We start from the raw sequence: 12,500 nt of genomic DNA, 5'->3' as shown, positions 1-12,500 counted from the left end.
CTGTGGGAAAGACACAGAAAAAGACAAATTCAGTCTCAAAAGTGTTGTGGGTGGAACAGGAGGAGGGGGCCGAGGGGGAGAGAAGCCCCTGGGGCCCCACAGGAGCAGCCAGGGTGGGTCAGTGCAGGGGCTGTGGGGTGGTGGGGACGTTTGCATTACCCTGCACTTCACTGAGGGACAGTCCTTGGCCCGGTTGTTGGCATGAATGAGAGACCTGGCGAGCAGGCTCTGCCCGGAGCCCCACTGATCAAGGAGCCGGTGGGGTGGGGGGTCTCTAGACCCAGATGCGCTCCCTCCACCCACTTCAAGGACCCGACCTGCCTAAGTTCTACCCAGAAACTCAAAATGGGCCCACCCCTTGTCCTCTCCATTCCTAACCCTCCTCTCCTACCTTCTATTGGCTTCCCGAATCTTCTATGCTCAGTGCCCTCTATTGCTCACCTACTCTCTGGGTCACCTAGTAACCTCTCCTTTAGTAACCAGTTCAGTACATGCTAATTGTCAGATTGAATCAGGTCTACAAGTGAGCTTTTTCATTCTAAAGGAAGCTGTTAAATTTTATCAGCAATAGAATTTCTATGACCTCAGAGAATCTAATAGGCTTCTAGAGGCAGGGCCTGAGCATATGGGCTTCAGTCTCCTGGATGAGGTGTGACAAGTGGGAGGGGACCCATCCTTTACTCTCCTGAGGGACTACCTAAGAACTACCCTTGATCTCCATACATCTTTATGCTTTGCCACACAGATCATCTCTTACATCCTGATAATAACCCAGGATATAAAGTCCTCCTAGGCCTTTTTCAGATGAGGATATTGAGGATGAGGGAATGGCAGTGACTTGTCCAAGGTCCCACAGCACAGTGTCCTCCTCCATCCCAAGGCCCAAGCAACCTTGAGAAGCCACCACAACTCACACAGGCCTTGAGGAAGTTGGGGAAATTCTCCTTCAGCATCTTCAGCAGGCCTGGCTTGTCAATCTTGTCATCGGGTTTGGTGTATTTGTGGAACAGGACGACCATGTCCATCAAGGACTTCTCAGCTGGAGTGGGGCTCATCTTGGTTTTCAAAGAAGCTGTCAGAGGGAAAGACAGTGACCTTTGTCATCCCTCCACCCAGGTGAGGGTCTCTAAGTCAGGACAATGGGGTGGGAACTGAGGAGGCAGTGAAGTGAGGCTCAGGTGGAGCAGAAGGAACTCTGTCACCCTAGGAGGTGGGATGAGATGGTCACAAGGAGGAGGGTGTGACCAAGGCTGGGACCTGGGCCCATGCAGGTCATGGTCCAGAGGAGATGGAGGGGAACACAGAAGCCCGCTGTGGACAGGACCGTAGGAGGCAGAAGCAGAGGGGGTAGGGGTCAACCACAGGGAAATGACTGAAGTCTTAGTTGGGACCTGAGCCAAACACAGCATTTGAATAGCTCCACTCTTCAAAGAGCATCAAAACCATTTACTCTAGTACTTCCCTGCTTTCTGGAACCCTAAGGCTAGACCACATTTAAGTAAAGAGGTCTGACTTCCCAGAGCTGGTACCTCCACCAACAGTCTGAACACCAAGCAGAGAAATAGGACAGTGCAGCCCTCACATCCCAGAGTTTCCAAGCTCCCAAGAAATGTGCATGGCCCACACATGTGGGCATCTAACAAATTACCATTGCCTCCTGATCTGGGAGAAAGATCTTAGCAGTTATCTTGCTAAGTGAAACCACCGAAGGCCTTCTGTCAACTTGGCCAAGGCCAGAGTTGAACCCTGTCCACAAAAGGTGACCAGACATTCCCTCTGGTGGGGAGGAGGTTTGAAACCTTTGGTTGACAGGTCCCTGATTCCTGTAGTAGCCGGTCTTTTCACCAGGTCAAGGTGAGTGGACATACCAGGCCTGATTTAAGAGAACCTTCAAGATTTTTCTAGGGAGACCCACTCTCCTCCAAGGTTAAAGTGCACAGTGGGTCCTCACCAACCCAGAGACTGATAGGCAGGAGAGTCCAGAGAGAAAAGAAGATAAGGAGAGCAAGGGTTGTGTCCTCAGCTCACACCAGGGATGTTTCTACAGTCTTGTCACAGAGGAACCAAGAGCAAAGGGAGCATTGGTTCAGTCATCTTGTTGTAGATGAAGACCTGGGGACCCCAGTGGGATGAAGCCACATAGTCCCATTACAGGCAGAGCCCCATTACATCTGGACCCAGGATCCCAATTCCTCTCCCATCGCTGCTTTCCCTACTCTGCAGACGGCAGAACACTCTGGGCCCTGAGCACCAGCCCCCAGCAATGAGTAAAGTAGAGACTTACCAGAGCTGACAGGGTGTCACTGAAGAGAAGAAAGAGGGTGCTGTGCATCTGGGCAAAGACTGGTCCTTTTATAACGCTCAGTCTGGCTCCTCCCAGGGACTGGGAGCCCTGGGGTCATGTTTTCTGTCTGCATCATGGAGCATTGCCCCACTCAGGTGGGCGGGACACACCTAGGAGTGTGTGCTCAGCACTTCCCGGTAAAATCCCAGGCAACTCCCAAGGGACAGCACCTAGAGTCTTCTTCTTTCCCTCACTGGACCTGGGGCCGGGGTGGGGAAGACAGTGGGATGTGTCACAACAGGACAGGAAATTTGGTAGACAACACTGGGTTTCTGAACATAAAGACAATGGGACTTTGAAAAGCAGCGTGGTCCTTGCTCACTCATGACCCAGGCCGTCCACAAGTTTGTTCTGATATCTAACAAAAACTCACCATACCTGCCGTATTGACATTCCTCCTAAACCTTCATAACCTTATGAGATGGTGCTGTTACCCGCATGTTGAGGACAGGGAACTGAGGGATTAAGAGGTAAGCAAAGTCCCCATGTGTACAAGGCTAACAGACAGAAAAGTCAAGATAGGATCCCAGAATATATATATGTGTGTGTGTGTATATATATATATATACACACACACACACACACACACACACACATATACATATGTACAAATGTATATATATTTACATTACATATACAAAAATATGTATATAAGTATATATATTTTATGTGTGTGTGTGTGTGTGTGTGTATGTATTTTTTAATTTCACCGGAGGATATTTTTTCCATTGCTTTTCAGAGAGAGTGGAAGGGAGAGAGAGAGAGAGAAACATCGACATGAAAGAAACACATAGATTGGTTGCCTCTTGCACGTACCCCAACAGAGGCCAGGAATGGAGCCACAACCAAGGTATCTTCCCTTGGCTGGAATTAACCTGGGACTCTTCAGTCTGCCGGCTGTTGCTCTAACAACTGAGCCAAATCAGCTAGGGCAAAAGTAATATATTTTTCCCATTTATTTTTATGCATGCTCACCAATGTAAAGAGTTATTTTGGCCTATGTCCTATCTATGATCTTTATTTGATACAGATCAATCATGCAGAAAAGTAAAACAAACAACGGTGTACAGGGGAATGAATTCTAACCCCTGTGACTGCCACCCAGGTCAATGAATAAAGCATTGCCACCACCCCCACCAGACACTGCCCCCTTTCTCTCTTCTCCATAACCAGCATCTGACTTTTATGAAAGTTCCTCTTTGTTTCATTTGTATTTGACCACCTAAGCACCATTCCTGAACACTGCACTTTTGCTGGCTTTCAAATTTTACTTGAGGGGGAACATATTCTATATATTCTTCTGTGCCTGCCTTCTTTTGCTGAGCATTACGTGCGTAGCTATCTCCATCATGTACTGTGCTTGTTCATGGTTGTATAGTATTCCTTTGTATGGACGTGGCATCACTTGCTATAATTCTGCTTCAGATACCACATGCGCTTTATTTTCCTGCCTTCCATTTGGGTGGTTTCCAGCTCAGGTGACCTGAAATTTTGACTTCTGACCTCATGTTCTCCTGGGGATCAGCCGCCCTGTCTGGTGAGGTATGTGGAAAGGGTCCAGGGCAGGCCCTGGTTGTGTAAGTTCTGAGTGTTTAAGGAATGAGAAGTGGATGAGCCCAGGGCACAGGGACCAACTTCAAAACAGCCCTGTTTGTTGGCAGGGACATTAGTGTTTGCAACTATTGTGACTAAAAGCCAGGTCACACCCCAGCATCTCCCTTGTCACTTGCCAGCTCCAAAAAGGCTATAGAATCTTCCAATCCCTGAGCCAAAAGTCCCCTGGCAACTTGGGCTACACATCCAGGTCCATCAGTTGGAACCATCTCTCAAGCATTTACTATTTCTCCTGAGCCACTCTTTCATTCATCCCAATGGACTCTAGACCCCAGCTCTCCTTGGCTGTTTTGAGCTGAGACCTGGACCATTTGTTCAATGTACAAAATTTAAGGAGAACCACTCTGCACCACTCATTGTGCTTTATGATGAACACATGGCTAAAATCCCTGGTCACCAGATCTGGAAACTATCCGAAAGGAAGACAAGAAAATGAAGTACATGTGATATCTGAAGAAGCATTATAGCAAGTGATGCCACGTCCATACAAAGGAATACTATACAACCATGAACAAGCACAGTACATGATGGAGATAGCTACGCACGTAATGCTCAGCAAAAGAAGGCAGGCACAGAAGAATATATAGAATATGTTCCCCCTCAAGTAAAATTTGAAAGCCAGCAAAAGTGCAGTGTTCAGGAATGTGTGCTTAGGTGGTCAAATACAAATGAAACAAAGAGGAACTTTCATAAAAGTCAGATGCTGGTTATGGAGAAGAGAGAAAGGGGGCAGTGTCTGGTGGGGGTGGTGGCAATGCTTTATTCATTGACCTGGGTGGCAGTCACAGGGGTTAGAATTCATTCCCCTGTACACCGTTGTTTGTTTTACTTTTCTGCATGATTGATCTTTATCAAATAAAGATCATAGATAGGACATGGGCCAAAATAACTCTTTACATTGGCGAGCATGCATAAAAATAAACAGAAATAATACATTTCTTTCTTTGGGGAGTTGAACGGTAGTGGAGGTGAAAGGAAGATAAGAAATAAACAAAATAAGAGAGAGACCTTGCAACAGAGTGATGATACCTAGACTCCTGAAGCTGAGGATTATAAAGCTCAGACTCTGAAACTAAGGCTGAGCTTCAACAAGGGAAAACTTAAATATAAAAATTAAAAACTAATTTTAAGAACTTTGCCATTGTTCAAAATTCAAAAGCTACACTAGGACTTAAGTGGGAATGAGGTTTCTGCTCCCCTGCCGGAAGGCGCCCCGTCCAGGTTTCCTGTGTATCCTTTCCAGCAGGATTTTATTGAGGGTGAGAACAAATTAAATGAGTGAATCAGAGAGGTCTGGTGCTGGTGCAAATATGGACGTAACTGGGGACAGAAAGGCCAGGCTGCAGCGTGCAGGCCCAATGCATTGGGAGGCCCTGACCTGGGCTTGGCGGCGGCCTGGGCCCAGGGTGCGCAGTGTCTGAGCAGCTCCCTCACCCCATGGGAGGAACTAAAGGGAGCAGGGAGCAGGAACAAGAACTCAGTGAGTCAGCAGGGCAGTTACCCAGAGGTGCCCAGACCTCATCCTGACCTCCAAGCTCCTGTTTCCCGCACATGAACTAGATTTTCCACAGCAGGTTGGGACACAGAGGACCCCAGGGCATGGCCACTCACTCCTAAGCAGACTGTTTTGCATCAGGGAAGCAGGAACATCATTGAAGAATTTATAGCAAGTCATCATTGTGGGTGGGGAGGCAACTTTGCCCAATCTCCTGCTGGCTCATTTCATGGCGGTCACCATCCCTGAATCTGAACAGTGGCTTCCTTGGTGGGCCCAGGCAGCCCCTAGAGCTGCAAAGTGAAGTTCAAGAGTGTGGGGCTAACGTCAGGACTCAGAGCTCTGACCTCGTGTCTTCCCTCACCTGCAGGTGACATGCTGAGCCACTACTCTCTCTGTGTCCCCTGGTCTGTTACTGTGGGTTATGACAACTCTTTCCCTCCTGGCCCTCCAGTGAGGACCCAACGTGAAGATAGGAGTGAGGTGACCCTGCTTCCCTCCCCTGGACTTTGAGGTCACAGGCCCTGCAGTGACCCCAGATGTTTAGCAGTGGGGTTAGGAGTGAGGTTTTGAGTCAGGCATTTCTGGGGTCCTATCTTGACCTTTCTGTCTGTTAGCCTCGAACACATGGGAACTTTGCTTACCTCTTAATCCCTCAGTTCCCTGTCCTCAACATGCGGGTAACAGCACCATCTCATAAGGTTATGAAGGTTTAGGAGGAATGTCAATACGGCAGGTATGGTGATGCCTGGCACAGTTAAGCACTTATTAACCACTGGAGAGTTTTTGTTAGCTATCAAAACAAACTTGTGGATGGCCTGGGTCATGAGTGAGCAAGGACCATGCTGCCTTTCAGAGTCCCATCATCTTTATGTTCAGAAACCTAGTTTTCTCTACCAAATTTTCTGTCCTGTTGTGACACACCCCACTGTCTTCCCCACCCCAGCCCCAGGTCCAGTGAGGGAAAGAAGAAGACTCTAGGTGTTGTCCCTTGAGAGTTGCCTGGAATTATATTGGGAAATGCTGAGCACACACTCCTAGGTGTGTCCTGCCCACCTGAGTGGGGCAATGGTCCATGAAGCAGCTAGAAAACATGACCCCAGAGTTCCCAGCTTCTGGGAGGAACCAGGCTGAGCCTTATAAAAAGGACCAGTCTTTGCCCAGATACATAGCACCCTCTTTCTTCTCTTCAGTGACATCTCCTCAGCTCAGGTAAGTCTGTACCTGACTCTTTGCCAGGGGGACTGCTCAGGGCTCAGTGTGTTCTGCCGTCTGCAGAGTGGGGAAAGCAGTGATGGGAGAGGATTTGGGATCCTGGGTCCAGATGTAATCAGGCTCTGCCTGTAATGGGGCTGTGTGGCTTCATCCCACTGGGGTCCCAAGATCCTCATCTACAACAAGATGACTGTACCGATGCTCCCATTGCTCTGTTGACTTCTCGGCGACAACTCTGTGGGAACATTCTTGGTGGGAACTGAGCACACCACACTCCCCATCCTTCTTGTCTTCTTTTCCCTCTGGACTCACCCGACTGTCTAGCTATGGGTTGTTGACCCACTGTGCATCCCAATCTCGAGGGGGAGTGGGTGGCCCTACCATCTTGAAGGTTCTTCTAAACACAGGCCTGGAATGCCCACTCACCTTGCCCTGGTGAGAAGACCTGCCACTACCTGGATCAGGGACCCATCAACCAAAGGTTTCAGACCTCCTTCCCAGCTTAGGGGATGACTAGTGACCTTCTGTGCACAGGTCTCAGGTCAGCCTTGGTTAAGTTGAAAGAAGGTCTTGGGTGGTTTCACTTAGCGACATAATAGCAAGGATCTTTCTCCCAGATCAGGAGGCAGTGGTATTTTGTGTTAATTGCCAATAGATGTGAGCCATGCACATTTCTTGGGAGCTTGGAAACTCTGGGATGTGAGGGCTGCACTGTCCTATTTCTCTGCTTGGTGTTCAGACTGTTGGTGGAGGTACCAGCTCTGGGAAGTCAGACCTCTTTACTTAAATGTGGTCTAGCCTTGGGGTTCCAGAAAGCAGGGAAGTACTGGAGTAGATGGTTTTGATGCTCTTTGAAGAGTGGAGCTGTTCAAATGCTGTGTTTGGCTCAGGTCCCAACTAAGACTTCAGTCATTTCCCTGTGGTTGACCCCTACCCCCTCTGCTTCTGCCTCCTACGGTCCTGTCCACAGCGGGCTTCTGTGTTCCCCTCCATCTCCTCTGGACCATGACCTGCATGGGCCCAGGTCCCAGCCTTGGTCACACCCTCCTCCTTGTGACCATCTCATCCCACCTCCTAGGGTGACAGAGTTCCTTCTGCTCCACCTGAGCCTCACTTCACTGCCTCCTCAGTTCCCACCCCATTGTCCTGACTTAGAGACCCTCACCTGGGTGGAGGGATGACAAAGGTCACTGTCTTTCCCTCTGACAGCTTCTTTGAAAACCAAGATGAGCCCCACTCCAGCTGAGAAGTCCTTGATGGACATGGTCGTCCTGTTCCACAAATACACCAAACCCGATGACAAGATTGACAAGCCAGGCCTGCTGAAGATGCTGAAGGAGAATTTCCCCAACTTCCTCAAGGCCTGTGTGAGTTGTGGTGGCTTCTCAAGGTTGCTTGGGCCTTGGGATGGAGGAGGACACTGTGCTGTGGGACCTTGGACAAGTCACTGCCATTCCCTCATCCTCAATATCCTCATCTGCAAAAAGGCCTAAGAAGACTTTATATCCTGGGTTATTATCAGGATGTAAGAGATGATCTGTGTGGCAAAGCGTAAAGATGTATGGAGATCAAGGGTAGTTCTTAGGTGGTCCCTCAGGAGAGTAAAGGATGGGTCCCCTCCCACTTGTCACACCTCATCCAGGAGACTGAAGCCCATATGCTCAGGCCCTGCCTCTAGAAGCCTATTAGATTCTCTAAGATCCAAGAGAAGGTGATACAAATTCCATTGCTGATAAAATTTAACAGCTTCCTTTAGAATGAAAAAGCTCACTTGTAGACCTGATTCAATCTGACAATTAGCATGTACTGAACTGGTTACTAAAGGAGAGGTTACTAGGTGACCCAGAGAGTAGGTGAGCAATAGAGGGCACTGAGCATAGAAGATTCGGGAAGCCAATAGAAGGTAGGAGAGGAGGGTTAGGAATGGAGAGGACAAGGGGTGGGCCCATTTTGAGTTTCTGGGTAGAACTTAGGCAGGTCGGGTCCTTGAAGTGGGTGGAGGGAGCGCATCTGGGTCTAGAGACCCCCCACCCCACCGGCTCCTTGATCAGTGGGGCTCCGGGCAGAGCCTGCTCGCCAGGTCTCTCATTCATGCCAACAACCGGGCCAAGGACTGTCCCTCAGTGAAGTGCAGGGTAATGCAAACGTCCCCACCACCCCACAGCCCCTGCACTGACCCACCCTGGCTGCTCCTGTGGGGCCCCAGGGGCTTCTCTCCCCCTCGGCCCCCTCCTCCTGTTCCACCCACAACACTTTTGAGACTGAATTTGTCTTTTTCTGTGTCTTTCCCACAGGAAGAGAAGCGCAAAAATTACTTGTCCTCTATCTTTGAGGACTCGGACAAGAATGCAGATAAGAAGATCCAGTTCTCCGAGTTTCTGTCCGTGATGGGCGGCATTGCCAACGACTACCACGAGCAGAGCCACGGAGCGCCACCCTGCTCCGGGGGAAGGCAGTGAGCCCATCCAGCCCGAGGCCACCCGAAACCCCAAGAAAAATAAAGTGTCTCCTTCACCAATATGGCCTATTTCCTGCTTTTCTTTGGCTTCTTGTGGTGTCAAAACTGCCCCTTCTTGAATATAATTGTGGATTCTCAATGACCCCGAGGGCGTGGGGGAGGTGGCACCACTGAAATAAGCATTCTTTGTAGGGCACTGGGGAGATGTGGGCACTTGTCCCTGTGAACGGGACACACAGCAGTGCCCAAAGGACTGGATCTCTTGTCCTGTGTCCTGGGCTCCTGGGCTGTGTCCTGTGCCTGTGTATCTGTGTGTGTTTAGCCTATGTGGGTGTCCCTGTGGAGGTGAGAGAGCCACCCTGTCTTCTGAGCTGACGCTCACAATGGTTTGCTAAATGCTGGGGGCTGGGTGTCTAGGGAAACCCATGTGGTGATGGGTGTTCCAGGTACGAGGAGCTCAAGCTAGTCCTGGAGACCAGGCAATCTCTGCAAAGTGGGGCCAGGTTCAAAAGTGTCATTTGAAATAGTAAACAGCTCCTACGGAGCCCACAGTCCTGATCTCCCAAAGTAACAGACGGTCAATGCAAGGCGTGTAGCTGCGCCTCCAAACCCATCGCTAGTGTGTGCAGGTCTAGGGACCAGCTCATGGCCTCTCAGCTATACCTGCTGCCCTCTCTTTATCTCTCCAACCTTTGTCTAATCTTACAATGCTTCTCTCCGTTGTCATGGTACATTAAAGGTCAGGATGAAGTGGGTAGAGAAATACTTACTCACCTTCTGGTCCGGTTTATGAATCACATCCGAAAAAGAGCCTTGTGTATGACCCTGAGGTGGGCTCATGTGCTCAATGTAATCATATCAACTGTAGGACGCACCACACTCTATTAGAATTTTTTTAATACCCGTGTCAACCCAGAGAGGTGATCTCCTTGAGGGCAGGGATCAGATGTCCTGAGACATTGTAGCTTGGGCCATGGCACGGTGCTGTAGCAGGTGCTAACCTGTTCTCTCCAGGGTGGTTTAGAGCCCTGAAGAGGACTGATGTAAAGGGAGGAGCCAGGCCACATCCACAGCCTTGTTCAGCTTTAGGGCGGAGAAGAAATTGCCATTGGACTCTGGTGAGACAAAAGAGCCTCAGGAAAAAGCCCCTGGTGAACGAGTGCTCAGGGCTGAGAGCGGCTCTGCCACCAGAGGTGGTCTGGCAGTGGTGCCTGTGGAAGAGACGAGTATGAACCGGGACCGGGGACGGTCCCTCTCCCCTCTTCGGTGCCCTGGGTAAACAGAGGAGATGCTCAGGAAGGAGGTCAGTGTGAGTGGAGCATGGTGGAGTTTCTGTCCCAGGTGCAGGAGGCAGAGTCAGTGTTCAGGAACTATTTGTTGTTTGTCAACATTCTGCAAAATGGAAGCCAGGGGGGCCTTAGGACCATGGTTTGCCCATGTGCTGGTCAGAGATGAAGTCAAATGAAATGTGGATTTGCCCTGATATAAAGCATCCCCGGGCCAATGCACGTCGGTCAATTCAACCAGAGTCCCACTGTCTTGAGTCTCAAGAATGTCACATCCTTAGAGCCAGATGGCTCCTCGGAGACAACCTATTCCCAACCTAGAACTTATAGTAACACAACCGAGTCCTGAAAAACGGACTTGCTCAGCACTCTGAAGGCGGTTAGTGACACAGTGGTGACTGCAGTGCAGGTGCCAGTTCCCAGTGAGCACTCGTGCTGGTTCCAGTCCATGGAAACTGCTGGGCTGACTTCCATTCCTTTCCTCATCTTTACATATCTCACGAATAACATCGCCTTGTTACATTTCATGAGTTCACTTACAACATTATCTCATGTGATCATCTTGAGTTTCCCCTGGGCAATGATTCTCATTCCTGTTCGACACTCAGAAAAACAGAGACACGATGAAACCAGTCTGTCCCCTGAGTCACACTGAGAGCCAAGGTGGAGCTGGCACTGTAGCTCACAGCTCCTGACCCTGGGACAGGTTGTTCAATTCTAACCGCATCTTCTTGCAATTTATTTTTTCATCCAACCAACCAGTGAGATCGGTCATGTGCCAGGATTAGGGCCATCATGTCAAGTCCTGTCCTGGTCCTCAGGCAGTTCCTTGCTCAGTTTGGGGAAGAACCCATAAATAGTTTCAGAACAATGTGAGAGTTGGAAAATAGTGATTAAAAACTGTTATGGGATCGAGTAAGAAGCAATACATACTATTTTGGAGATTATAGAACCTAACAGGCTTTCAATTAATTATTATATTCTACTAGAATTGAACAACTATAAAAGTAGTTTTAAGTAAGAATCCTTTTACGACTGGGCAGGATCCTGAAAAGGGCCCAGTTCATTCTGCTCAGGGAGCACTTGTGAATCTCTTAGAGGGAAGGATCCAGCCAGGGATTGTAACATTAGTATCTTCTGTTGCAATTAAAAGAAAAAAAAATCATACTACATAGTAGGATTGGAGGGATTATTGGTCCCATTTGATGATTTGTCTTAGAAACAGTTCATACAGGTGTTTACTGGGTGAGCCTTTTGCTCCCCTCCTAGACTGGGAGAGGCATACGGGGAGAGGGAGGCCGCCTTTTGATTTCTTCATCATGCTCTCAAACCTAGTGGAATAACAATGGCAGGCGGAACACATGTTTCAGGACACCGGTTATGTGCATTTCTGGGGACCTTACTTCACTTTTAACTGTAACAATCCCTGAGTCAAGAAGGTATAATCCCCATTTTACAGATGAGAAAGATGAGGCTCAAGGACAAAACTTGACCAAGGTCTTAGAGTCAGTAAATGATGAAACCCGACTGCGACTCAAGTCTGGGCCCAGCATAGTCTGTCTCACTGGTGGATGGTCAGTGTGCATGAAAAGTGCCCAGAACATGTTGCTAAGAGATGCTTTTACACCTAAAATTAGAAAATATTCTCAAGCAGGGGCATAAATTACTCCATTTTATAGGGAAAAAAAGCATTTCATCATTTTTAACAGCATAATCATCATTCATACCATCAAAGATTTAAATAAATGACATAGACACACTGACATCAGTGAGTGATAGGGCAACTTTCAAAGGCTTAATATCTGAGTAACTGGAGTCCCTGAAAAGACTGGGGGAGAAGAGACAGTTTTTGAAGAAGTAGTGACAGAAAATTTTCCGATCATGATAAAAATTATAAACCCACCAATCCAAGGAGCCAAATGAACGAGCACAAGAAACATAAAGAAAACCACATCTAATCACGTACTTAAATTGCTCAAATCTATTGAAAGAGCAGAAATCTCCAAAGCTGCCAGAGGAGAGAGACATGGTACGTGCAGAAAACAAAAATAAAGATTCTGTCAGGTTTCTCATCAGAAACAGTGCAAG

At 48.6% G+C, this 12,500-nt stretch overlaps 2 protein-coding genes across 2 annotated transcripts in view; one reads left to right on the top strand and one right to left on the bottom strand.

Annotated features, from left to right (window-relative positions):
• Positions 1 to 2,325, bottom strand: part of LOC308548915 (protein S100-A7-like) — a 2,505-nt gene extending 180 nt beyond the window's left edge. The window contains exons 1-2 of the mRNA XM_081121070.1: positions 2,285 to 2,325; positions 915 to 1,072 (exon numbers count right to left, since the gene is read on the bottom strand). Coding sequence (XP_080977196.1) covers positions 915 to 1,055 — 141 coding nt within the window. The 5' untranslated portion in view covers positions 1,056 to 1,072; positions 2,285 to 2,325. The remainder of the gene's footprint in view (positions 1 to 914; positions 1,073 to 2,284) is intronic.
• A 5,557-nt stretch (positions 2,326 to 7,882) lies between these two features.
• Positions 7,883 to 9,142, top strand: LOC308549334 (protein S100-A7-like). Its single transcript, XM_081121879.1, has 2 exons — positions 7,883 to 8,035; positions 8,963 to 9,142. Exons 1-2 carry the CDS (start codon positions 7,895 to 7,897, stop codon positions 9,125 to 9,127), a joined length of 306 nt encoding a protein of 101 aa, XP_080978005.1. The 5' UTR covers positions 7,883 to 7,894; the 3' UTR covers positions 9,128 to 9,142.
• The last annotated feature ends 3,358 nt before the right edge of the window (positions 9,143 to 12,500 follow it).

The sequence above is a fragment of the Miniopterus schreibersii genome (genome assembly GCF_964146895.1).
Source record: "Miniopterus schreibersii genome assembly, chromosome: 19".
NCBI classification, from domain to species: domain Eukaryota; kingdom Metazoa; phylum Chordata; class Mammalia; order Chiroptera; family Miniopteridae; genus Miniopterus; species Miniopterus schreibersii.
The sequence above is the reverse complement of the archived record's forward strand: the minus strand, read 5'-3'. Positions and strand labels throughout refer to the sequence as shown.